We start from the raw sequence: 27014 nt of genomic DNA on the forward strand, positions 1-27014 counted from the left end.
GTGCTGCGAGTACCAGGGTGGGGGGGGGGTGCATGTGGAAGGGATAGGAGGGGGAATCATTAAAAAATTACCCCAATTTACCTTGGGTATGAATTCCATTTTCTTGAAAAAACAGCATCCGTAATTCTAAGGTAATCTTCTGCAGGGGAACACAGTGATGCATTTCTATCTTCCAGCGGTCTAAACCGAGTTGGGAACCAGATTTCCAAGTAACTGCTATGCATTTTATGGCCACTGCTAAAGCGAGCTTAACAGATATTAATTAATATTTCGACAGCCTCATTTTATGTCTTGTGTTCTCCAAATTCCCCAATGAAAATAACTCATGTACCTTAGGGTATCAAATTCCAGTAAATTTTTCCAGGAGATTAAATCTCTTGATTTATATTTACATACTTGCACTAATGTCACAGCCTATTGAGTGCCATTTTAAACCTCATCAAACAAAACCTTGAAAGTGCTGTTTGATCTAACGCTTTTGTTCTTATGATCTCACTGGGGTTACTACAAAGAAAGTAACAGCACATGTCTGTGACTGTGATATCAAACATTTACTGAAGCAACAAATTGGAAAGCTTAGTTAATATAAAGACTATGCCCTACTGATAATGAAATATTCTGGCATTGTAGTCATTGGATTTACATTATTTATTGATTAATTAACTTCAAGAACTCTAATTATCATGGTTTTAAACAACAACTCTCATATAAGCACCAAAACCTTGGTCAAATGGTGGTGAGAAAGACCTATCATCAAATCCTCCAGTCAGTAAGCACCATCAGTCCCAATCATACCATCAGCACCCCTCAGGGCAGTGGTTGAGATGGCCGTCATCTGTGTGTTTGATAAGATGGAGTGGAGAGAGATGGAACTGTCTATGTTGTGGTTCTTCGTTAGCACAGAATGTTGTGCTCTACGGACTGTTCCCAATCCGTAGATTGTACCCAGGGACCATGCTGAGAGAAATGTTAACTGCTGCTATAAGATAGATCGTCAATTAGATGAAGGAGATACCTTGGTCGTCCAATTTAAGGAGATGTTTGCAGGATGTTTGCACGTTACAAAGTGGGGGAATATGCGCTGAAGATCAGCTTAGTATGTTTCAGTGGGAAAGGACCAGACGAGGGCCCCATTGCCATTAGACTTCTGTGAGGGGCCTCTGAAGCATATCATTGATGCAAGTTTAGGCGATAAAACAGGAGTGCCATTGACGCAGTAGGTAAATATATTGAATTACTCAGTACAAGGAAATTGCCCCAAATGTATTTTAATGAACAGATTTTTGAGATAAAAATTATTGAAGGGACTCCACTTCTCAGAATGCCCAGAGACAGGCACACCCAACACTCAGCAAGAAGATGACAGGAGCCAGGCTTTGACCATGTTTGCAGCTAAAGCTGGTGGTGGTGGTGGTGGGGGTGGGGGTTGTTGCTTGGTGTGGAAACAATATGTTGACTGTTCATCAGCTGTTATCACACCCAGATTGCACAGTCCTAGATTTGTTCCTGAATTAACTGAAGATTCCGAGGCAGATATGGACAGCTTCTGGATTTGGCAGGGCAGTGGAATTAAATTTAGATCGCTTCAGCAACGATCAGCGCAATGACACAGAGATGAACAGCTCCCCAGCCCCCTGTGGTGGGGTCATCTCTATTCAATCAAGAAGGCCTCTACAAAGCTAGTGCTGACAGCTAATGGAATCTGATGCAGATTAGGAATGTAACACCAAGCAATGACGGGCAGCCAGACCCAGGAGCCACAAAAGACGAGCACCTGCTCAGCCTAGCGCCAAGGACACAATGAATAAGGCCAATCAAAGGCTCCAACTCCCCCTCCATTGAAAAAGCCCCTCCCCTGCGCACCAATGTAGCCCCCTCCCTCCTTCCTCCCCTCTGCCCAAGGCTTCTCCTTGGCCAATGGGAAGGCGAGGCGCGGTCACGAGCCGTCGGGGGAGGCGCGCACGCTAAATGTGGCTGCGCGCGGGGGGGCGCGCAGTGCTCCAGGCGAGCGAGCGAGCGGCGGATCCCGGGGACAGGTAGGCGCAGGGGCTCCCGGGGACAGGTAGGCGCAGGGGCTCCCGGGGACAGGTAGGCGCAGGGGCTCCCGGGGACAGGTAGGCGCAGGGGCTCCCGGGGACAGGTAGGCGCAGGGGCTCCCGGGGACAGGTAGGCGCAGGGGCTCCCGGGGACAGGTAGGCGCAGGGGCTCCCGGGGACAGGTAGGCGCAGGTGAGCCAGGAGGTGCAAACCTTCGGCTCTCGTACCTCGGCAATGGTGAGGATAGAAAGCGGGAGGGGGAAGAGGCTCATTCCAGAGGCAGGACGTGAATGAGCTCCACTTTTTGAGATAGTTTAGTTGCTGCAAATACGTTATTGTTGCCTCCCTGTAATTTTAGGGTCTGGATTTGGCTGCAAATGTTAGAGTGAGATCTTGTCTTTAAAGAGCATCAGGTGGCAACTATGACTGCAAGAACTTTAAAAAGGGGAAGGGTACAAAAGCAGGAGTCTGCTTCATGTCTGGCTGTCATTTATCTCAGCAAGGAATTCAAAAGCACTCTCTCTTGAAGCAGGAGAACCATGGGTTTGTTTTTTTACCCACGCAAAGGAAATCCAGCAGTGTGAGAACCTGGAATTGGATTTGACCTTTCCTCCAGGAGAGGTTTATAAGTAATCTCCAAAATTCCAATGTAATTTCACCTGTACCTTTTCACCTACCAAGACACTAGTTTTCTCTGTAACTGCCTAGGTATTATAATAGCATGCATCAACTTTATTGCATGTCCTTGGATCAGAAGGGGAGGTGATGGTCTTGTAATCTTATGAATGGATTTATATATATATTAAAAAAACATTATTTTTCTGGGTAGCTTTTCCTTCAGATCTGAAATTTTGCAATATATTGAACTTGAAATAATATGTCCTTTTCTATTTTTTATTTGGTGTGGGGACACGCTAAGGGGACAAGTACTCTTTCCCAAAATGTGAGTTCATTGCCTCTGGGTTTTGATAATAATGACAAGCCTGGAGGGAAGTTAAAGATTCTTGTCGCTGCATTTGGCTTTTGCGAATCCATTGAATGCCTTCATGTGTTGTCTGACTCAAAATATAGTGAAATAAATACTATAAGATGCTGGGCTAAATGAAACTGAAACACCAAGCGTTGTGAAGCTTGGTGATGTGTATTTCTGGACTGAAATGCCAAAGCAAATATTTATTGAAGACATAAGTGGTGAAGATTATCACTGATACCTCCGTTAATGCTGTGCCATGCAGTGCTAATAGGTCTTGTGCTGTTGGCCCTGGAGCCTAAACACGTGCTCCTCTGAAGTTCGCAAAAGACATGCACACACTGCAGGCTCATGCAGGTACCTGTTCTGAACCGCTGCCTTCTGATGGTACTCCCATTAAGTTAAATGGCAATCTCATTGTTTCTTGGCATGGTGTGAAGTGAACCGCTGAGGCAACGTGCAGGGGCTAGTGATGGAGCAGCTGGGGAGAGCTGTGCAGTGGCTCAGTGCTCAAGTACAAGGCCTTGAAGGAGGAGGTGTCCTGGATGCGCGTTGAATGTGAGCCTTTGCTGGTGAATGATAGCAAATAGTTCACAACCCAGGAGTTTTCCAGTGGAGGTGAGTTAACATTGACAACCATGGAGAAAGCTTTAGCTCCAGAGAACTGCACAGCCACACAAATAGAGGGGCAGATAGCAGATTCCATTCCATCCAATTGGAAGTGATGAGAGCTGCTGCAGAATCCAGGGGATGTGTCAGTACGTGGTTCACAAGCAACAGGTTGCATATGCTATGCACCCCACTCTCTTGTGGGGTGGCTTATTCCACGCTGAGCTAAACAGCAATAACCATTTCATAGCTCCAGGGGCACTAATGTTCAGCTGAGCCCTCGACCAGATTCCTGGCATAGCAGTGTGCAACAACAGGTAGGGAGGATGATAGTTTACTCCCTTGTCATCTGGGCATCAGTACTGTCTATAGTATGTGACCCCTTTTAGCCCTGCAAGCATTCTCATTCCTGGTATGGAGCACTAAGGTTCGGATTATTGTCTCACTTCATATGAAGGATTATTGCTTCATTTGGAGACGTGGGTAAAAGGTTACCAACAGATTCACAGTAGTTCAATACCTCTGATGTTTCTTGTAGTGTTGTCATGAAGTCCTGTGAGTTCAGTAGTCCTGGGACTCTTTACAAACAAGCTGGCATCCTTGTGATGTGGACCTGTATACTTACTGACCTAACAATTTACAGAGATTGTAGGGATATACAGAACAACTCCGATGATCCAGAATGGCCTATTTTTGGATAACTGATCTTTTTAAAGGAAAAAACAGCTCAGTAGCAACAGCACGTAACAGTGTTTAAACAGCAACAAGTAAGGGAAGGTTTTTTAAGCATGAAATTTTTATCAAAAAAACTTGAACGAAATAAGATAAATCCAACATCAAAAGCTCAAAATTCTACTTGGAGGTTTTTCCAATTTTTTTTTTCAACCTGTGAGGTCAGTTTGGCTCTGGGGGAAAACATTTTTTGGGTAACTGAGGATTTTTGATTGTTTCAGATATCCTCATTTATTTGAAAATTTTCTGAAATCCTCAATTATCCAAAAAAAAGTTCTGAGCCGAACAGACATCACTTCTGGGTCAAAAAAAATGTCGGATAAATGAGGATTTTGGATAATTGGAGTTGCACTGTTCATACATTCATAGAGCACAGATCAGGCTCTTCAGTCCACTTTGTCCCTGAAGTAACCATCTAAGGTTTACCAGCACTTGCCCTGTAGATTTCCATTCCTTGGCAATAATATGGTGAAATTACCTCTCTGAACCACTACTCCATGCAATGGGTTCTGAATTCCTGTCAGTGTCAGAAGAAAACCATTCCTCTTCTGATCCACAGTAAATTACCTGTCATTTGTCCACCATGGCTATCTTTTTCCTGAAAAAAAAAACTCTTCCCAATTTACTCTTCCAAGTTGCTTTCTAATCCCATCGTAATTTGCACTTCCCTAATTAAACACTCTCCCATTTTGTCTCCTTGAGATGAAAGGGAAAAGATTTGAGGGCTTTTTCCACATTGAATTGTCTGAGAGGATGAGCAAATGTAGGTTCTTGGGAGTCGCTATCTCGGAAGATCTTTCCTGGAACCAACACACCAATGGCATCATGAAAAAAGCCTCTACTTCCTCAGGAGTTTGCAGAGGAGCTAGTGGAGTTGTTCAAGTGAACCGGTACGGACTTGAAGGGCCGACATGGCCTGTTTCTGTGCTGTAAACGGTTATATGGTTATGGTTAAACGTAGTCCACAATCAAGGCATTAATTTTCACCCTGCCCCACAGGGAGTCAGCAGTGTTTCCTTTGCTCTTGATCTGTCTGCAGTCCTCTGTGTGTGTCTCGCTGTTTGAAAGCCAAGCTGGTGGTTGAGTGGTAGACTCTGGGGTAGTTGTCTGTGGGCTTAAAGAAATTGAACTAGTGTAGGTTTCATGTATATGCATGTTTGACGTCTATCCCTTAGAATGAAAGGATCTATTTCTGTGCTGTACCGTGATGCAGGAGTTCACCAAAAATGCCAGCCCCTTGAGGTGCCAGTGCGGCACTCCTGCAGCACTGCCCCTCCTGCTGCTCTATAACTCATGCTTGAGGATGTCTAGAGCAGACTCTTTGGATGAAAGGCAAAACACAATGCTGGAGAAACTCGGCAGGTCAGAATACTTTATACAGCAAAAATAAAGACACAAAGCCAATGTTTCGGGTTTGAGCCCTTCATCAAGGTATGGAAACATGCACCCAAACAAAATGCTGGGGGGGGGGGGGGAAAGGCTTGGAGTTTGAAATCTTTGTTATGTATCTTTATCTTTACCATTTCAAGTACACTGTTTGGCTTGTTGAGTTTTTCCAGCATTGTGTTTTTACTTCAACGTCAGAATCTGCAGACCTGCATGTTTCACTACTTTTGTATGAAAGACCTAGAGTATCTCAGAGCTCTCTGACTGACTCCAGGGTACCATTGTTTGGGATGGTGTCTTGAATGAAGATGCAATGTCCTCTTCCTCCTTTGCAAGAGTTTTTTTCTTTCTTGGTAGGATGTAGGCTTGGTGGGGTCTTGTCATGTGCAATCTCAAAGGCAAAAGGACATGATCACAATGAGGGGAAAAAATAAAGAGCAGATTAGTTCAGAGCCAACTGTTACTTGCTATTAATTCAGGCACAGCATATGTTACAGGCTTGGTGGCAACGTGGATTATGTCAGCTGGATCCATGATGCCATTAAGCATGATATCCGTTTTGTATGAGAATATTAATCTGCTACACAGAGTAGCAACACCCTTACAGCACCAGTGACTAGGGGTTCGAATTTGGCCCTGTCTGAAAGGAGTTTGTATAGGTATTCTTCGGGTATTGATTCCAAGGACACAGAGTGAGTAGGATTATTGGTCATATAAGAGAGAGCTTATGGGCTGGAAGGACCTGTTGCCATGCTATAGCTCTAAATTTAAAAAAAAATAGCAAACTTTGAAGGCAAAGTTGTTGGGTAACAAAGGAATCAAAATTTGTAATGTGTGGACATTTTTTTCCCCATGAAGCATGGTGGGGAGGCAGAAGAATGCACACTGACAGGAAATTGAGTGTTTGTTGTGCTGTAGTATTTTGGGGCATTTATTTAGGTGTAGAAACATTTCAAAGTTATGCACGTTGGCCAGACGAAGCCGCTTCTTCCTGCAAAAAATGTATTGAGCTATTGTTGCGGAAGCCACATTAAAAAAATTAGTTTATTTCCTCTAATTTTTTAGAAACGTGTCAATTGTGCAAATATGGCAGAAACTGAGACTGAATTGCAGTAAGTGTTTTTATTTTTTTTTTTAAATCTTTCAATATATTGCAGTCAAAAGGAAAGGACAGTTGTTTTATTGTTTTGAATAAATTGTTTTCTTTTTTTGTGACAGGGAGAACGAGGAAGGTAAGACACTAACAATATTTTTTTTGCTGCTTTGACAAATATTATTTCTTTCACGTTACTTCCTGCAGGAGGAAGCATCTGCCAAAGAAGGCACAAGATATATTTTTGAATGTAACTTGTTTTATTTAATTACCAAAAATGTTTGTGATGAGGTAATAAAATGGATGAGAGGAGTAAAAAGATTTATGCCAAAAAAAATGACAAATTTTTGCAACATGCTATAGATTTGAATAGTTGGAATAACTTGGTACAGTCAGTAAATATTCTTGAATTTAGACTGTAATGGAACTAAATGCGTTGTTTAAAATATTTACCAAAGAAGAAGAAATAAAGGAAGAAGAAAATCTAATGGAAGAGGCCACATTGGAAGAAGGTAAAATTCTTGTCTGTGTTCTTAATAGAACTATTTTGCTCTGTATGCGTTAATTTATTTCAGTCAGCTCTGCTACTTATAAAAGTTAGTTTTGCCAATGGCTCTATCTATCTCCTCCTGTGTTCCCTCAAGCCATTGACCACTAAGAAATTAGATGTGCTTAAACTATGTTGAGTGTTCCCAATGGCTGCATGCTGATAATTGGCATTTGTCAATGCGATTCATGATGACCAGTTAATTCTGTAGTGATCTGAGCACGATTTGGTCATGTGACAGGACATTGCCTTGTGAAAGGCACTACTCATTGGATTACCTATTGAACTGAATTTGCATCTATTTGTACTCGAGTTTACATGTATGCTCCAGCTCTCATGTAAGATGAGTAGTTTTCCTAATCTAGCTGGCGTCACAGTGGTCTTGTTGTCTCACAGCTCTGGTGACTTGGGTTCAGTCTTGACCTCCCAGAGATGTGGTGGTAGATTGATCGGTTACTGCATGCAATCCCATAATGGAGGTATTACAGAAAATCTGCTCCCTTGATGACTACGTGAGGGAGTATATATTGCAGAGCAACAAGAAGTTTGAAAGGTAGAATGGGTATCATGGGGTTGCTCTGCTGGGAGCTGGCGTGGAGCTGAATGGCCTATATTGAAGTCGTTGTGCTCTGACCAACGTTCCTAACTTAAACCGTCACAGATGGAACTAAGTCAATAAAATGAAAACACGACAATTCTGTGGGAGTTTGCAGAACACAAAATACTGAATATAGTAGGGGAATATGTGTGTACTAAATCTGACTTTTTTTCCCTATTCGCATAGCAATTTTTTTTTGTCCCTTTTTCTCCAAATATTATTCTATTAAATTCCTTTTCTGCTGTGGAATGCCTGTTTGAGTCAGCTATAAGCATCTTTTATATAATAAAAATAAATAATTAAAAAGAAATTATTCTATAATGAAAACCAGCATCGTTGGAATAACTATACTTAGTTATGAGCTTATTTTAAAGGAAAGCTTTGCTGGTATTTATATACTTTAATGGGGATTCACGCACATTTTCCAACAGTTCTCATCTTAACAAAAAGGTAAGTATTAGGAAAGAATTTGCCTTGGATGTAATCATTTGTCATTTATTTCGCTTTTTTTTTAGCATTACAAAATAATCATTGCATACTTGGATTATTGAGATACCTATTCTGGTAATATTTAATTTTCAACCTTCTGAAATTGTTCTAATGCATTCCAATCCTCAATCAGTGGCCATATTCTTACTATATATTTGCAGATTTTTAATCATTTTTGAAATGTATTATTTGCCACAGGTAGAAGTTGAATGTTGAAAGAAAACTTTAAATCATTTCATGTATTAATGTGTCATTAATAAAATGTCTGTGAATTGTTGAAATCGACCGTCAGTGCCAGAAATGAGAAACATCAGCTTGTTCATTTTAAGTTAATTTTTAGTTGTTTTATTGCACCCTCCATAATGATTGCATGGATCATCTCAAGAACTGCATTGGTATATATTATACTTAACCATCATTTTAATCAGAGAGGCATGGTTAACCCTGTTACAGCAGGGTTTGAATCCTGCACCGTCCGTAAGGAGGTTGTATGTTCTCCTCGTGTCTGCATGGGTTTTCCATGGGGGCTCTGGTTTCCTCCCACCGTTCAAAAAAAATGTGCTGATGGGTGGCACAGGCTGAATGGACCTGTTACCATGTTGTACATCTAAATTTAAAATTCATGCATGTTTTGGTGTCAACCAAACACAGTATTTTCCTTATCTGTATTATTTTCTATTATTCCCTTGACAGAAGATACTGCGCTGACACAGCAGGCCAGCTGATGGTTCAAAGTATTCTTTCTTATAACATCCATTGCTTTAATTTTGCAATTTTCAATGATATTGGAATATATATTAATTTGCTTTTCTCTAACCTCATTTTAGTTGCAAAATTTTCAGATTCAAGCTTTTTTTTAATACTAAAAATTGCAGGAAGCTCTTGACGTGCATTCTGTGCATTCTGACCTTTCACCAATTCTGAGCTGTTAACATTAACCCAGTGGTTCTCAACCATTTCCTTTCCACTCATATCCCACTTCAAGTAATCCCTATGCATCGGGGCTCTCTGATTAGTAAGGGATTGCTTCAGGTGGGATGTGAGTGGGAAGAGAAGGTTGAGAATCACTGCTCTGGTCCCAATTGTTACTGAAATATCTCATTAGAGAAAAATTGTCATTGGCCCATTTCCTTTGGAGTTCTGAAACCGTGCACATAATGAGTCAATGAGGTACGATTAAAACAGTGGTTTTCAAACTTTTTCTTTCCACCCACATACCACCATAAGCAATCCCTTACTAATCACAGAGCATCTATGGCATAGGGAATACTTAAAGAGGTATGTGAGTGGAAAGAGAAAGGTTAAGAACCACTACCTTAACCTACTTTTTGGATTATATTTTCCACATTGTAGAGTCCTCCAATGAACATGTACTGAATGCTTCTTAGCAACACGGCCACAGTTTTATCACCACATTCATTACAGGAAAACTGAACTGTGTCTTGACAACAAAGATGTTGCTCCTACACTGCTATCTTGTGGGTCTTTGAGTAAAATGTATGTCACTAATTAGAAAGAAAGACCATGTTAATCTTCCTGGCAGATTCAATGATGAATATTCAGCATTTTTCCATGATTCTGGTATAACTTTGTCAGGCTCATTTTGAAGTTGTCTTTTTTGGCATGGGGGGTTGCTTTCCCCTTCTTGCATGATCGAAAATCACAACATTTGACTTGATGTTTTCCCCTCTTTTCAATTTTAACACCTGAATAATTGAGGTCAGTGTCTTCCAATTTCCTGAACTGGGAGACTTGGCAAGATGGCCCTTTTGTAACTAGATCTCCAAATAGTCTTCATTCAAATGTAGAATCAAATGCATTTTAAAAGTAAATAAACTTGGAAATGTAATAGTGACAAAAAAAAGTGAGACATAGTGAGTTCTATGAGAGTCATGAATGGTTTAATGTGTTTGGCTCTTTTTAATATCACAGGAAACCAGTTATGGCTTGGAATTGAAAGGTTTTACCTGTATTTGATTTGCTTTGTAGTTTCACAATTTGCCAAGTGTGTAAAATTTTCCAGTTATGTCAAGTTCACAATAAACTGGACAAATCCAACCACATCCACTCAAAAATGATGAAAAGGAGTTGCTGATGGTTCCCCAAGTAGGACTTGTGCACTAATAATCTGCCATTAATATTTGGGTTGGGTTTGTCTGGGATCCTTTAGCTTCAACTCTCAGCACAGTTTTGTTCCAAAAATAAATCAGAGAGTTGATTTTAGGATGTGAGGAGAGAATAGGTGGTCTTAAAATGAAGACTGTGTTTAGCCAAGGGTGGCACCAAGGAGTCCTGGTCAAACTAAAGTAAATGGTTGTGAGGAGGAAAAGAATCCAATGATTGGAGTCATGTTTGGGGTGATTTGGGGGTCAATCATCTTAGCCTAAAGATGTCACCATAGGACAGGGTCCTGGCCATCATCATCTTCAGGTTGCTTCATCAATGACCTTCCTTCCATCCTCGGGTCAGATACAGTATTTGCTGTTGATTGTATAACGTTCAGTTCATGCAGGACTAGGCAAAATTCATCCATGAGCTGACGTTGCAAGTAATTGCAACCACCTTCCCTTGACGTTCAATGACCTATCATTGCCTGGTTCCCCGATCATGAACATTCAAAAGCTCTGCTAAATCATTCATCAACAACTCTGAGTCTGGGTATCCTGCGGGAAATGCGCACTTCTTGGCACCTCAAAGCATTTGCATCATCTGCAAGGCATGAGTCAGGAAAGTGATGGAATACTCACCACCTGCCTGGATGAGAGCATATTCAACAACTCTTTTTAAAAAGCTCACAATCACAGTATCATCCAGCCAACTCTGACAAATTGTGTGTGCACCAGTTACAAAAAGCAATACATTACTTTCCAATAGCATCTCCCAAATGCTCAACTCCTACCTCAATGAAAGATGAGGCCTTCAGGCACATGAACACACCATAACTACAGGTTCTCCAAGCCATCCACCATCCTTCGCTCTCACATGCCAGATGACGGAAGGGTGCTGCTAACCCTTCATTGTCATGGGGGCTGTAGGAGTTTCTTCACCCAAGCAACTGCAGCAGTTCGAGGCCTGGTCACCAAGAATTTATCGGGCAAATGCAGGTGTCATGATTCTAAAAAAAAATTTAACAAAAAGTAAAAAGCTGAAATTTGCTTTCAATTTACCTGATTTTAACTCGTCTCTCCCTTTTTCTTCAAACTTCATCCAACCTGCAGAACCTCCACAAGGTATTTTCTTATTTGTTTTTCACTGTCTAACATGGTGTGTGTATGTAAAAATCTACACCTTTGATCCACGTAAAGAGCCAAAATGATCTGTTGCTTTAACACATCCCTACGTTAAGAAAACCATAACTGTATTCCTGTCCTTTATTGGCAGACAAAGGTATTGATATCTGTTTCCTGTTTTAAGAATCAAATGTAAAAGTATGATCAGGAAGTGTTGCCTGGAGAGGAGGGCTACTGTGTTGGAGTGCTGGCACGAAACCTTTTTAGCCTGGGAATGCAGGATGTTTGCCAATTTAAGTTGCTTATCTAAAATTGTTGGAAATTATTGTCATGAACTAGTCATAAAATTTGGTGTTTTGTGGCAGCGTCATAGTGAAACCATCCACATGTGGCAGTGTCTGTGGTTCATTGATTATTCAGGAATCTCATGCAGCAGGGAAGAAGCTGCCTTTGTGCCGCTGAGTGCTTGACTTTAGGCTTCTGTACCTTTTCCCTGATGGTAGCAGAGTGAAGAGAGCCTAGCCTGGTGGTGGGGGTCTTTTTTTTTTTTTAAAGACACCACCTCATGTCAATGTCCTCGATGGGGTGAAGTCTGGTGCCTGTGATGACGCAGGCCGAGTTAACAACCCCCTGAAGTTTATTCTTGTCCTGAGAGTTGGCATACCAGGCAGTGATGCAACTAGCCAGAATGCTCTCCATAGGACACCTGTAGAAGTTTACAAGTCTTCAGTGACATACTGAACAGCTCAGACACCTCACAAAGTATAGCTGCTGGCGAGCCTTCTTTGTGATTGTATCATCAACATGGAGGCTCCAGGACAGATCCTCTGAGATGTTGACTCATAGACATAGAACATAGAAGATAAGACTCTCAGGAATTTAAGGTTCTTGACCACCAATGGTATGAATTGATCTGGATATTAATGAGCACATAGCTGTTATGCATTATTTAGAATAATATTCACATTCCTGTCTTCCTGGATTAATTTTTTAAAGGTGAAAGCTGGCTAAGTTGCGGTGGAAATTTGAACTCCTTAGTTGAGAAGTGGGTGTGATTCAGTTTCATGGGGAATTATTATTAGACAAGCATAACCCCTTAATTAGAAGGTTCTTGGGCGTTAAATGAAAGGAAGGTATTGCTGATTAATCATGGAATTTGAGCAAACTCCAGACCATGAGCCTGGCCTTTGGATATTAGTCCAATAATTTAGCCACAGTGCTCTTTCAGAAATTTTATTTTTCACCTAGAAAGAATAGTTAAAGTTGATTTTTAAAAAAAAAACATTTCCAATCTAACCGTTTTTATTCTCTTTTTACCAGGAGAAGCAGAGGAAGGTATTGTAATTTTTAATCCTATGAGCGAAACATTTTTGAAAAGTCCTTAATCTCAGTGCTTAGTTTTGCTCAATCAAATTAGTTTTGTTTTTAAATATAAAGTTAAATCAAAATGATTTAATTAGATACAAGGGGGAAATGAGAAGGTGTTGAAAGGTAGAAAATGCAGCGTTTCATTTCACCCTTTTAGACAGTTTCAAAAGGCATTTTCAGGTGGCCAATTGCCCTGCATGTAAAGCCGCATGTTTAGGCACTATGTGGTTGTTTTGAGGCCACCTGAATGTGCAGGAGGTGCTCTTGAGGTGAGCTACGCAACCCTTCTCCAAGAGGGATAATCAGCTCAGCTCAGTGGCTCCCCAGCCACCTGAATGCAATGGGCTGAAAGCAGATGTGAAAGGGTCAGGCTGCTGATCACAGCTGACACTGGACAGGAGCCAGAGTGGGCTCAGAGCCGCATCCTGTGCGGCTGTGTCCTTCAGGTGGCCAGCGTTGCGCATTAAACGCTGCCACCTGAACGGCATCTTAAAGGGCCGCTTCTGCTTCTTCAGGCGCATTCTTAGCGTAGAATGCATCTGAAAGAAGCCTAAAGATGCATGTCAAAATGGGCCATTGGATTACCTGTACATTCTGGATTGAAAGTTTACAAGTAAAAGGTGGTCTCTACCACATAAACTTAAATAAGTTCCATAATAACATAGATTTGATTTGTTCTTTAAGAACACAGGTCTGCAGTTATACCAATTGGCAAAGTGGAGCAAGTCAGTTGAATGGGGTGGTATTGAAAAGGCAAATACCAGTTATGTTGTTACAATGCAATGGAAGATCCACTGATGGTACTTATCCTGGAGGTGCTTGCTCATGATGAATCCCTGTTAGGAGTGAAAGAAACCAGAAGATGTGAAGATGCACAGGGAACTGTGTGAGATTCCGTATGACTGCCATGTTTAGCCCTAGTATCTAATTAGAGTTCAAGAAAATCGCAAAATTCTTGGTTTAATTTTAAGAGCGAGTTAGAGAGGCTTAACCCTCTTCTCCTTTTGTTAACTCACTTCCTGTACATTGAGCCAAGTCGCTCCCAAATGGCTGCCGAAAGCAAGTAGGAGCTTCAGAGCACACGCACTTTGTAGCAGCTGAAGTCCAGTGTTCTGCCAATTCAATAGGAATACTAGATTATATCTTTCAATTCCGGATAATGTTTAAACTGATTTTTACATTTTCAAATTTCACGGTGGGATTTGAACTCTTGTTCCTGTTCTTTATAATGACCTCTGGAATATTAGTCTATCATGTACATTATCTTTGATCATTAGCTATGGGTCTCACTAAACATCGTATCTCTACTTTGTAAAATAAGATAACGCCACAGAAATTCTGTACACATCTGTAATTCTTGAATTATCCAAAGCTGTTTTGTTTGTCAAAAAAATCTTGTATAATTGGCCACTAATATGCTATTTGATTTGTTTTCCCTTTGTTGCAGAAGAGGCAAAGCCTAAACCAAAGTAAGTCATGAATTTTAGCACCTGTAGAACATGAATAAATGTTTTGACAGGTTAGTCATACAGCACAGAAGCCGTTCCCTCAGTTCACCAAGTCCTTGCTGAACATCAACACTTAAGTTTTGAGTACATGGGCCTTTATTGCTTTAATCTGTTATCAGATTTACAATCTGTTTCATCACATGCATCCCTAAAATTATTTTTTCCTCCAGGTGAGGCAGAATTGCCACTTATTGGTAGTGGCAAAAAACTGTACTTGACATAAACACGTAAACCAAGAAAGAAAGATCAACAAACTGTGCAACACAGAGAGGGGGGTGGGGGGGAGGAATCCTTGTATTGCAAGAGTCTTTAAATGAGTCATTTGAGTTTGTTGCTGAAGAGTCCGTTTGTATGTAGCAAGCCCCTTGATTGTGGTGGGATAAACTGTAAGATCGGGATGAAGGCTGAGGAAAAATTAAGGCTGGACCTTTTGACGGACATCCTTCCTCTTTAGAATGGTGCTGCAGAATTTTAAAATATCCACACAGGATTTCAGGCAGGGCCTTAGCATTTCAGTGCAAAAGATGGGACCCCTTCAATACCAATAGCAGGTTTAGATTCTTCTAGTACAAGTCGAATTCACAACACTGATTCAGGGCAAAGGTTCCATCAGCTGCTCCGGAAGTAAATTCTGTGCAGTGCTGTGACTGGGGGAACGTTGCTTATTTTATGACTGTATGCATTCTTTAACACAGTTAAATACAGGAGATACCACAGTATCTCGGCTCCATTATCCATTTGAATGTGATGGCGTTTCCTTCAGCTCTAATTTTCAGCTGTCTAAAACCACATCAAATAACTTGTGTACATTGATAATGCCATCAGTGCTCTGACCCTTTTCTCTGTTGCCAGGCTGCTTATCTGACCTCTAATCCTCTGAACAGCATTTCTTCCAATTGTGTATTCAATATAGCATAGTTGCTATCTGTACCCTCCTTCAAAGGATTTATTTCCTCTCCCTGACATCTACCAAAAGCTGAACCAAAGCCTTCTAAAGTATTTGATGAGCTGTTGTGCCCTGTCCTCTCTATTGCCAATGCTGCATGCTTATGTTTCCATAATGTTACAGATTCAGTGTTATTATTTTGGCTATTGATGGTGAAAATCGCATCTTCAGATTTGCCCATTACCTGTTGTGCACATGAATTCATGGTAGCTCATGGTCCCCAAATGCTTCAGTTTTAAAATTCTGATATTCTAGTTCCTTAGCCTCATCTTGCCTGTCGTTGTTACTGCCCTTGAACTTTGTGTACCTTGAATCCTGGATTGTTGTCCTTCACCCCATGTCTGTGGGCATGCTTGCAAAGATCAAGTTCTGGAATACCTTTCCTAAACATTTTCTTTTCTCCTCTCCCTCCTTAAGACTTTCTTTAAAGCTAATTTACTGTACCTAGCTATTGGCCACAATTATAATCATTTTCTTTTTATTGTCTTGCTTCCTTATTTTCTCATTATGCCATATTAGGAGGATGTTGAATAATTGCAAAGATGCTCTGGAAATGTGAGCAACACATAAAACTCAGCTGGTCAGGCAGCATCCATGGGAAGCAATAAAGTAGTGGTTCCCAACCTTTTTTATGCCCCACACCCCTAAAAATTTTTAATATGTTCTTGCACCCCTTAAAGTAATAATTTATTTAAGAATAAAGGTGAAGGTGACCAAAACAAATTTGTATAATCAATTTTTAATAATATATAAACAAAAATGAAACATGTGGAAAAGAAAAAATATTACAACAAATTATAAGTTGCATAAACCCTACAAAAAAATTAAATTTTCATCCATGCATGAAATATTTTTTAAAAAAAATTAAAGAACTAATGTTCAAATGTTCATATGCCAATTTAAATTTAATGACTCTTTTGTTCCTATTTATTGCTTGAGTTTTTCAAAACGTGGCCCTTTGTTGCTGATAGCGATCCGCGTGTCTGCCTGTGCACCCAAGCGATTTCTAGATTTTGTCTTGATTGACAAAAGGCCACTAAATCCAGACTCACGCAAGTATGTCGTCGCGAAGGGGATGAGCCCAGTTAGTGCTTTTTCACAGTCTTGGTGTCCATTGCCGAACACCAATATTGTTCCAAGGTTTTGCTTTCACACTGTATTTCAAGAACACGATTTGTGCGCAGTTCAATAAGATCTTCCTTCAGCTCTTCATTATCCGACATATCCAAATTGAAGGAGTATGGATTTTTTTAAAAAAACTGAAATGCTATCTCTCACCCCCTGGAATGCTATTGAGCACCCCTGGTTGGGAAACCCTGCTGAATAGAGGATCAATGTTACAGGCTACAACCACCTTGCTAGTTTGTGTGTTGCTCCAGTTTTCCATCTTGTTTACCTCCAAGGAATGCGAGAACTTGTTTGCTGTTGTATTTTGAACCTGAAATTGGCAACAGTAATTTTGTATACTAACTGTATTGCTATTCCATAAATCCAAATTGATGATAAATTAATCTCTCTCTCCCTCTTTCTCGCCTTTAGATTATTTATGCCAAACCTTGCACCGAAAATGCCCGATGGTGAAAAAGTTGACTTTGATGCAAGTATACTTCTTGCATGACCGATCTAATGCAACTTTTAAATACACTCCCTAATCTTGAACGATCTTCCCCTATCAGTAGAAACATCTCAGCGATGGCTCTTTCATGTTCTAGCAGAATTTTGTATATTTCAATTAGGTTACCTCTCATTCTTCTAAACTCCAAAGAAGATAGATCCAACCCTCTCAATCCAGGAATTAGAATGAGAACCTTTTATAACTACTGTAATTGCCAGCACATTCTTTCCTTAAATAAGGGATGCAAATTATGCATAATCCATTACCTCTGATAATTGCAGTTCTTTTTTTGCATGTCTTTGCGATTTTCCCATTTATTATTCTTTTATGTTTATTAGATTATTCTAAGCAACAAATGGATCTGAAGACCTATATTACAAACTCTCCCCTGACTATAAAGTCTCTTTAAGCAGAAACATTATTCAAGAGCTTGATTTTTCAAATCTGACTGGCCCTACTTGTCAGATTCTCTCCCTGCTGAGTGAAATACCATATTGCAGCCCCTCTAAGTACTTGCTCTATGATGTATTTGTAGAAGCTCTTTGCCTTCTCTGTTTGTATAAAAAAAAAATGTAAAAAAATTGTTCCTTTTAACTTCAGGACATCCAGAGGAAGCGTATGGAAAAGGATCTTGTGGAACTTCAAGCTCTTATTGAGGCTCATTTTGAGAGAAGAAAGAGGGAAGAAGAGGAACTTGTTGCTCTAAAAGAGAGAATTGTAAGGTTCAGTGGATAGATCTATCACCAGCCTAATGTTGAATAATCCTAACATGTATTTGCTGCACGTTTAAGTCTATATTTATAACTTGCTGTTTGTGACCAAGAAATTTCAGTGATTCGTATAGATTATAAAAATGCAGTCTCTTATAAAGATCTAAAATTATTTGATATTTTTTCTTTGTTTCCTAGAAAATTGGCTTTCTGCTGTGCACTATTATGTAAATGGTTGTCATTTAAATCTGCACAATTTGGTAATACCAGATTACTTTAAGAGCATTGAATGACAATAATTAAGAGGCAAGAAATCAGGGATAAATTGTGTGCTCATCTTCTAAATAGGGCTATGGAGTTCTGCTGCGAGCTTCTGATTGAGCGTCCCGTCAAAAGGGAATCTTTCCCCCTGCAGCATCCTATTCCCACTGAAGTGGAGGGTCCTTGTACTCCAGGAAACCAGAACCTTCCAATTGAGAGGCTAGAATATTACTACACCTGCAAGAAAAAAACAATGCACAAAAGGCTATTTGATGAGCAATTCTGTCTGCACTGCATGAGCAACATGTACTTAACTATTGAGTGTGATTAAAAGAAAGCCAGCAGACACACCAGGGCAGATGGCAGCAATGTTTGTGTTGGGAATTATTGTCACCAATATCGTGCCACTTTCAATGCAAACAGAATCAAAAACGTGAATCTACATGTGAAAGCTTGGTGCGATAGCTCACTCAAGTTAACACCATGAATTGAATCATCCTCATTTTCTTTCCCACAGGGTGTTTGAATCCAAGAAAAACGGGATTTTTTTTAAATCACATAGTCTTGGTTGTATTCTAATACAGGTGCTAGATGTCAAATTATGCAAAAATATCAACTCAACCCAAATCCATGATTAATGTATTTTCATAACACACAACTTAATGCTGCCCTGGATAATTGATGTTTAAAAATTCAATGATGCTTTGTAAAACGTAAACTGGTAAATAATTTGTCATGTGCTACACTCCAGCAATGTAAATTTCCAGTTGCTCTGCACAACAGCACTCGTGGACAGACTGTGCTCTTTATCCAATATACTTGAATTGTAAACTGTTAGAAAATTGTGTATATTGAACTATAAAGTGGCATATTATAGATAATGATTAAACATCTTTAACGATGAAGAAGCCAAGGGAAACTCTGTTCCTTTGGGAAACCTCTGGAGAAGAACCATTTTGGAAAGCTTCATGCACACAACAGTGTCTCTCTACACATTGCTGACCATAGCCTAATCAAATGGAGATACTTGGCTTGGTTTAATTCAACACATCAAAAATGTTTCTTGCTATTCAATTAGTTGGGAACAGTAGCTGTTGGCCAATATATCACTTGCCTAACCTAAGAAATGTCTTGCTTGGAGATTCTTCAATCTGTATAACAGTTTCAAAATAAAAAAATGTACTTTCAGGAAAAGCGCAGAGCAGAAAGGTCAGAACAACAGCGATTCCGAGCAGAGAAAGAGAAAGAGCGGCTGAACCGAGCAGCAGTAAGTTGCTTGAATCACAGACTCTTAATGTGGTGGCCAAGGTGGTATGTTTTTGTTATTGATGACCTGAGTTTTGTTCCCAACCCATGTTCCTTCCAGTCTTGGGCAAAGCAGTTCCTGCATGACTCAGTGATACACTCTAGGATAATTGTGCATCTATAGCCATTGGTAAGGGATGCAGGTGACATGCCAAATGTACTCGGGCTTCTGAAGAAGTAGGCTCACTAATGCACTGACTTGGCTATCGTGTTGACATGATTGAACTAGGACAAATGACTGGATGGGTTGTCAACTAGAACATAAAGCTTTCTACAATCTCCACCTTTTCACCAATTATGTGAACCAGGAGGTGAATTCTACCCCTCTTCCCAAAGTTTATGACCAGCTCCTTGTTCTTCCTTAGACTGAGAAATGTTATCCTGGCACAAAGGCACTACTCCCCTCTATCTCTCTTCTACACTCAAATTTGTAATTGTTAAAGATCTTGCCTACAACACTGATGTCATCAGTGAACTGACGGAGTGGTACCTGTGGATGTGCAGGGTGTAAAGGAGGGGCTGAGTACACGCCTAGCAGGCCCAATTGTTGAAGACGATTGTGGAGGTGGTGCTGTCATCCATCCTCACTGATTGCAGCCTGAAGGATAGGAAATTGTGGATCTATTTGCATAGAATTTTTGGATGAGTTTATTTGGTACTATTAAAGGTGAAACTATAGTCAATAAAGAGTTGTGTGTCGTAGGGATATTCTAATCCATTTTCTGTAGGAAGAAAAGGCAAGAAAAGAAGAGGAGGAACTTCGAAAGAAGGTAGAAGAGGATTTCAAGAAGAAGAAGGTTCTGTCCAATATGTCGCTGCACTATGGAAGTTACCTGCACAAGGTAATGGGTGTTGCATCTTAACCCTTGAATGTAATTCCCATAATATACATGAGTGAAATATGGGTGAAACACAGGGTTAGATGAATTTATTTATATCAAAGAATAAATCTTGATTTCTGTAAATTGGCAGAGAGTTAAAAGGGGATGAGCAAACATTGATTCAAAGTATTGACCGTCATATTGCTGTCTGATAGAATGAGGTCCGGAAAGGTGGCAGGAAGCAAACTGAGCGAGAAAAGAAAAAAAAGATCTTGGCAGACAGGCGCAAACCTCTCAATACCGAGAACCTTAATGAAGAAAAACTCAAGTAAGAGCCCTGAAATTAACAGGTTATTTGCAAAAAGATTTGTGATAGTGATATTTTGCAGATCTGTGCATGCACTAACAAGATCCACTAAGTTGCTACCTCCTTGTTAACTGTTACAGAGTACTAGCTGATCTATTTAATGTGCTTATCTAACTGTTCCTTGCATTTAGGCTGACAGCTATGTTTGTTCAATTATACACTAGAGGTAGCTGCTTTCAAAATATAAGATAAAATAGAAAATTGGAATGTTGCTTTTTAAGGTACTGGGTTGCTGGGAGCATTTCTGACCAAATGGGATAAAGTTTTTGCAACTCCATTTTGTTGAATTGGGATGTTGATGCATGCTGTCCATATGGCTCCAAGATAATAACAGTAAACATTGTCTATCTCCATTATGTCACTCCTTAGAGAGAAGGCGAAGGAACTAGTAGATTGGTTGCTCCAGCTTGAGGGAGAGAAGTTCGACTTGTGTGAAAAAATGAAGAGACAGAAATATGAAGTAAGTGGATTCTTTATTTTTCTCCCTGCCCCTGTGTATCCGCCCATAATTTCTTCCCCCACCCCCCACGTCCAGCTATTTGTCCTCCTCTGCCCCCTTCCATCTGGCCATCATTCTCCTCTTCCCCCCCCCACCCTTGCATCCAACCATTTGTCCTCCTCCTTCCCCCCCCCCCCCCCCAATCTTCCATTTGGTGTTTTTTTTGCACCCCCTCCCTTCTCTTCCCCCGCCCCCCCCCCACATCCTGTGCTAAATTACAGGATAGCAATGTCAAGCTTTCCCATTCACAATTGATATGTGATTTATTCTTTAGAGGATTCAAGGAAAACCGACTCTGTTATGTTGAATAACTTTAGCTTTACTGCACTAGGGGCATTTTTGTGTCACTTCTATCTCATTGCCATCACCCACCAGCCATGTGGCACGGTAACTGTTGCAGTTTCCATGAATGAATCCAGGGTCAGCTATGGAAGGGCTTAAGTGCACAGAAATTCCATAGCACGATGCTCGCATTTTCAGCTGCATGTACATCAAAGATCCTTTTAACCTGGGGTGAAGAGTGAATTGTGATTGTAACCATTTCCTGTTCAAATCAGCCATTTAAGTGAACTTGCAGTTGTCGTCACCCTTGCAAACCAAATGTGATTTCTGTGTCAGGTTAGGTACTGACTGTTACGAACTAAGTTGGCAGCAATGGAAAATTACCAAGACCCATGGCATTTTCAAAATAAATAATTTTTATTAATTATTTTACAATATAACACCGCTGACTTAATTCTAAATTTAGATACGTGTGTGGTAAAACCAAAACCATTACACTTCAGGCTTAATTCTGAAGAGATGATTTTTAAAGTTCAGTCTCAGAAATCTTTTGTGTTGAAATTCAGTCCTTACTGCTGTTCAAAAGCAATTATGGAGTACGTGTGAGGCATCAGACTTCTCTAAATTGTTGCTCAAAAGCAATAATGAATTATGTTGAAACATCAAGTCATCAGACCTCTTTAGAACTCTCAAATTTCTTTTGAATTGTTATTTTCAGAGCAATGTTTCACACAATTTTCTCTCTCTCGCATTGACATTTTAGGATCTGTGTTCCACACGATGGATCTGTCATCTTTTCCAAAGAGACAGCGAAGTTGCTATATTTTTTTTCACAATCATTTCACAAACCTAGACAAGGGTTAAACAAAGTGCCCAAATAGGAAAGGACATGGTTGAACTGCTCTCTTTCTTATAGACAGTCAGAAGTGGTCTTCCTCCTTCAAAAGCCACTTATTCTGTGTTCTCCTTTGACCAGGAGTAACCTGTAACGATACCTTTTCTGGTTATTGTATTTCAATCCTGTCTTACTCACAGGATAGTCAACTTCTTCTGAAGTCAAAATGCCTCTGGTTCCAGTAATGTTTCTCTCAAAAATTCTCATCACATTGACACGTGACATTATTCTGTTTGAAGTCACTTCACATATATATGCTTAAAAAAGCATCCCTGGCCACTCAGAGCCACTTCAAATGTATGAGCCCATGGACTCTGGCCTGTTTGCGGACCATTGAATTAAAAGCCCTGCTTGTTTGAACAGCTGCCTGCCCAGAATGCTGTGTGTACACACAAATGCTTTTAAGCAAACACCAATTTTTAATGAGTTTCAATTAAGAAACCACTTCAGTATTTTGAAGCAAACAAGCTTACAGCAGAACAATGGCTTAGCAGACTTTGTGGTCTTCGCAAAATGGCTTCCCTCTCTGAGTGTACAAGGGTCTGTCATGTCTGTAAAATGCAAATGTGCCCTGTCCACCTAAAATCAACCTTTACTAAAAATATATATATTTTATAACTAAAGATTAATATTAACACAAATCTGTTAGTGACAAAGTTATTCTTCGTCGTATTATAAAACCATAGCATTGGCTGAGAGGCCTGCGGTCAACTGAAATACTCACCCCCACCTACGTCCAGTCTGCCAGGCAAATTGTACCACAACTCATTGCACATGCTCTATTTTTGTGCCTGATAACAAGCCATTTCAACATCCTTTCACATCCTTTTTTCCACACAATCCTTGCCTTCCCTCCAAATGAGAAACTACTTGCATCTCTCTCTGTCCCAGTTCCGATTCAGAATTGTTGTTGGTTTCACCTTCCACAGTCACTTCCTGGCCTACCAAGTTTTTCTAAAGTTTTCTGTTTTTGTTTTAAGTTTCCAGCATCTGCAGGTTTTTATATTTTCATTCGTCATGACTCTGTTGCTTTCCTCCCTGAAGAGTTTAAATGTTCTTGCTGACTTGAGTTTTCTTTCCCACTAGTTATTTGTGAACAGCAAAATGTGTTCATTCAGAGCTACAGCATTAATGCTCCAGGTTAATGGGAAAACAATGATTACGTACCATTCACCTTAATATTCCTGCATAATTTGGCAAACTGCTTGGGGTCACACCTTTGCTCTTCACACCCAGTAAAATTTTCTAATGTACAGTATATCAATTTTCCCCCCCAAGTTCCAGTAGAATCTGTTACTTCTCATCTTTCAGACAGTACATTTCCAGTTGTCACGATTTAACATGGAAATGCATCCTTCCTGTCTCTCTGGCCTAAGTGTAGGGCCTTGACTCACATCATCGACAATTCCTTTCTCGTCCTAGATGCTGCCTGAATCATTGATTTTAAAAGACAAACTGCCAGTGGAACTCAGTGTCCTCTGGTGACTAAACTTGCCTACAACTTCCTTTTAATTCTGTCCAAGCAAGAACATTTTGACCCCTTTATTGCTTCTCTCCTTAAGCTGCTGTGAAGAAAATGTCCAGTTTTTCTAACCTCTAACCTTGAGCCTCCTATCCCTGCTGTAACTAGTGTAAATCTTTTTGTGCCCTATCTCTTACCGGGACTAGAATTTACCCCTAATCTCTGGTGGATGCTTAACCAGTGATTTAATTTTTTTCCCCATCTTAACTTTGTTGCGTTAGGATTCTTGAGACTGTGTATTAAGCCATAATTCATGCTATCTTGTTAGATTTTTGAACAACAAGCTACATGGAAAGTTCTGTGTCAGCTAGAAATCGTTATTATGTCAGTGAGAAGAACTACCATGGCACAAATTTTGGAACTCTTGAAAAAATACAAAGACTTTTGCTAACAGATTTGTATATTCACCAAATATCTGGTCACAATCAAAATCAACAAAGCTATTTTTCAAGTAGTATTTTCTTTTGCTGTTTGGTTGGGACAAACCATGCTATGAGGAACTTGCCCACTGCCTTTTCTACACAACAACGATGGTTATGTATGATAAGTAACTCATTGGCTCCAAAGCACCCTAGGATGTCCAGGAGTAACAAAAAGATCTGCAGGAATGCAAGTTCCTTTCCAAATTGGTCTAGAATTAGTGACCAAGTCACTAATGCTTGTGGTTCTTTCATTCTGGTTATGAACTGTGGTATCGTGCATAGTTCACCAACAGTTGAAAGAAGTAACTGCAGCTGGCAAAACTGGGCACTTTTCAGTTTGAAGACCATTCATTAAATTTTGGGTACTTTTTAGTTATGTTGGAAACAAAGGACCACTGCACTGAAGTATACAGATTGCTATTTCTTAGTTCACATGGGTCTGAATCACCAGATCAGAGATGGAGACAGTACACAATCTCACTGCCTATTGTTGCTTCCAGATCAGCCTGCTGCAGATCCGGGTTCATGAGCAAATGGGGAAATTGTAAGTAAGAGCAAATCTCAGTTTGTCTCGGTAATTTTAGTCCAGTAACTTTCTGTTATGTACTCAAGAAGCAGGCCACCTAATCGCAACACTTGTCTTCTCAGCGGTAAACTCCAGCCCTTTTGTGCAAATTGTTTTCACTGTTGCAAAATAAATGCAGAAGGGAGCCATCGCTGTCTGTCATTTAGACCTGAAGTTGATTGTTGCATGTGCCTTTAGTCAGTGCAGTTCCATGAGGGTTGTTCAGAGACTGACAAAATAAGAAATCAAGTTGGAGAGCTCCAACACTGGTTTAAAAATTATTTTGTGTTTTTGATGGTCTATTCATGGTCTTTAGATCTGTCTTTATTTACTTTCACATTTCTAAGTTGGAACAAAGCCTATTTCCAAAAGTCTCAGTGTTGATATTAAAGTATTTAAAAATGAACCCAATCAATACCATGATGAAAATATTATTTAAACAGCAACCATTTTGATGAAGTCAAATGAGATTTTGTCATAACCTTTGAATTAGAATTTCATCCGCACTCCCCCATTGCCTGCCCATGCCTCATCTGCCCCCTCCCTACCTACACCTTCACAACCATTCACAGTCTTAATATTCCTTGTTATTAGAAAATTTGGAATTATTCATGTTGTCTGATGAAACAGTCACTTTTATTCAAAGGTGCAATCATCTCACGTCAATCAAGAAGAAAGAATGACATATCTATAATATGTAATCCTTGACTGATGGATATCAAACAGTATAGCAAATGAACAGCCCCTTCAATCCATATGTCCATGCTGAACATGATGCCCAACTTAAACTACTGCTTCCACTTGATTATATATATTCCTTGCATTTTGTGTTTTTATCTGGACACATTAAGTGCTACTGTTATACTGGTCGAGTACCTCCTTATCCAAAAATCTGAAATCCTCCAAAATTCGAAACCCTTTTGTCCGTGGTCCCTTAAGGTGATGTGTAATACATAAGAGTTCCGAAATCCTGATCGGAGAACCGGGTGTAGCGGACACAGGAAGTGCATTATTGAGTGTAGATTTTTCAATACTTCAATTAATTGTGCATATGTAAATATTTGTATTGTAAGGGCAGTTATCTACCATTTATGTGTGTTTTTTAAAAACTACTTTCCCCACATATCTCCTTTAAACTTCCCCTCAGCTTAAACTCATGTGTACTGTGCCTGTCCTGGGAGAAAGATTCTAACTGTCTGCTTCATGACTGCCACTTGTATTTCTTCTATACTTTATAGGATGACTCTTCAGTCTCCAAAGCTCCAGCGAAAATGAGCTAAGTTGGTCCAATCTCTCCATGTATCTCATGCCCTCTAGCCTGGCCAACATCCTTTTAAATCTCTTTTGTACCCTTTCCAAACACTCCACATTTTTCTATAATGGGGGAATGAGAATTGCACACAGTATTCTAAGTGTGACCTGACCAAAGTTTAACCAAGTTGGCCTGGTATTTATGAATAAATGCACAACATGTATGGCTCTTGCAGAAAGTTCCACTAAAATAAAAATTATAATCTTGCTTTAGAGCCATCAGTTCCCCTTTAGCTATCTTAAATTGTCAAGAAGTAATAACCATCATGTCCTTCAGTGATACTTTTAAATTTATTAATCTAAATTCCAATTATTTGAATTTTTTTCTTGCATATTTCTTTTACTGTGTAAGTGAAGATGAAGTGTACTTTAATGATTATACTGGAGCACAAATAATTTCATAAATTCACGCTGCTGTCAAGGAGATTCCCTCCTGGCGATCAGCATTCACCAACCAGCTGCTGTCCTCAGCAGGAGTTGTACATCAAGCTGAGTAATGAGGGGTTCAACCATCAGGTGGGAGTTGGTGCAGTTCTAAGGTGGAACTTGGATCTTCATACTGTTCCCATTGATTTACTGCAGGTCTGTTTAAATGATTGTTCCTGTAACTTGTAATAAAGCAATTAAGCACTTGTACACAAAATATTGTTTATTATAATATTTGATGTGTTTAATGGAAGAACTGTTTCCATATTATGAAATGAGTATGCATTATATTTATCATTTGTTGTAAAATGAGACCTTGATGAAAAAACATTTTTGCTTTCAAACTACTACAGCAGTTCAAAATCGGCCCGGGGCAAGGGCAAGGTTGGTGGTCGTTGGAAATAAAGGACTGGAACACAACAAAAGCAGCACCTTCTGACACAGCCTCTTGATTTAAGGCAGTGCTTCTGATACCAATAAATTACTTTTCTATGTTGACAA

The 27014-nt window shown here is 39.9% G+C and overlaps 1 protein-coding gene across 6 annotated transcripts; it reads left to right on the top strand.

Moving 5' to 3' along the window:
• The first annotated feature begins 1953 nt into the window (after positions 1 to 1953).
• LOC138748518 (troponin T, cardiac muscle isoforms-like) lies at positions 1954 to 27014 on the top strand. 6 transcript variants are annotated; one of them, XM_069908863.1, is made up of 13 exons: positions 1970 to 2036; positions 6799 to 6845; positions 6952 to 6965; positions 7285 to 7338; positions 14506 to 14527; positions 17052 to 17109; positions 17728 to 17844; positions 19288 to 19365; positions 20132 to 20245; positions 20440 to 20552; positions 20961 to 21051; positions 24712 to 24755; positions 26867 to 27014. In XM_069908863.1, the coding sequence occupies exons 2-13, from the start codon at positions 6820 to 6822 to the stop codon at positions 26916 to 26918; spliced, it is 783 nt and encodes a 260-aa protein (XP_069764964.1). In that variant the 5' UTR covers positions 1970 to 2036; positions 6799 to 6819; the 3' UTR covers positions 26919 to 27014. The 6 variants fall into 6 exon arrangements, with proteins under 6 accessions (XP_069764963.1, XP_069764964.1, XP_069764962.1 ...); XM_069908861.1 differs by lacking the exon at positions 1970 to 2036 and adding an exon at positions 3568 to 3624; XM_069908864.1 differs by lacking the exon at positions 1970 to 2036 and adding an exon at positions 5696 to 5778.

This window comes from Narcine bancroftii, chromosome 13 (assembly GCF_036971445.1).
Source record: "Narcine bancroftii isolate sNarBan1 chromosome 13, sNarBan1.hap1, whole genome shotgun sequence".
NCBI classification, from domain to species: domain Eukaryota; kingdom Metazoa; phylum Chordata; class Chondrichthyes; order Torpediniformes; family Narcinidae; genus Narcine; species Narcine bancroftii.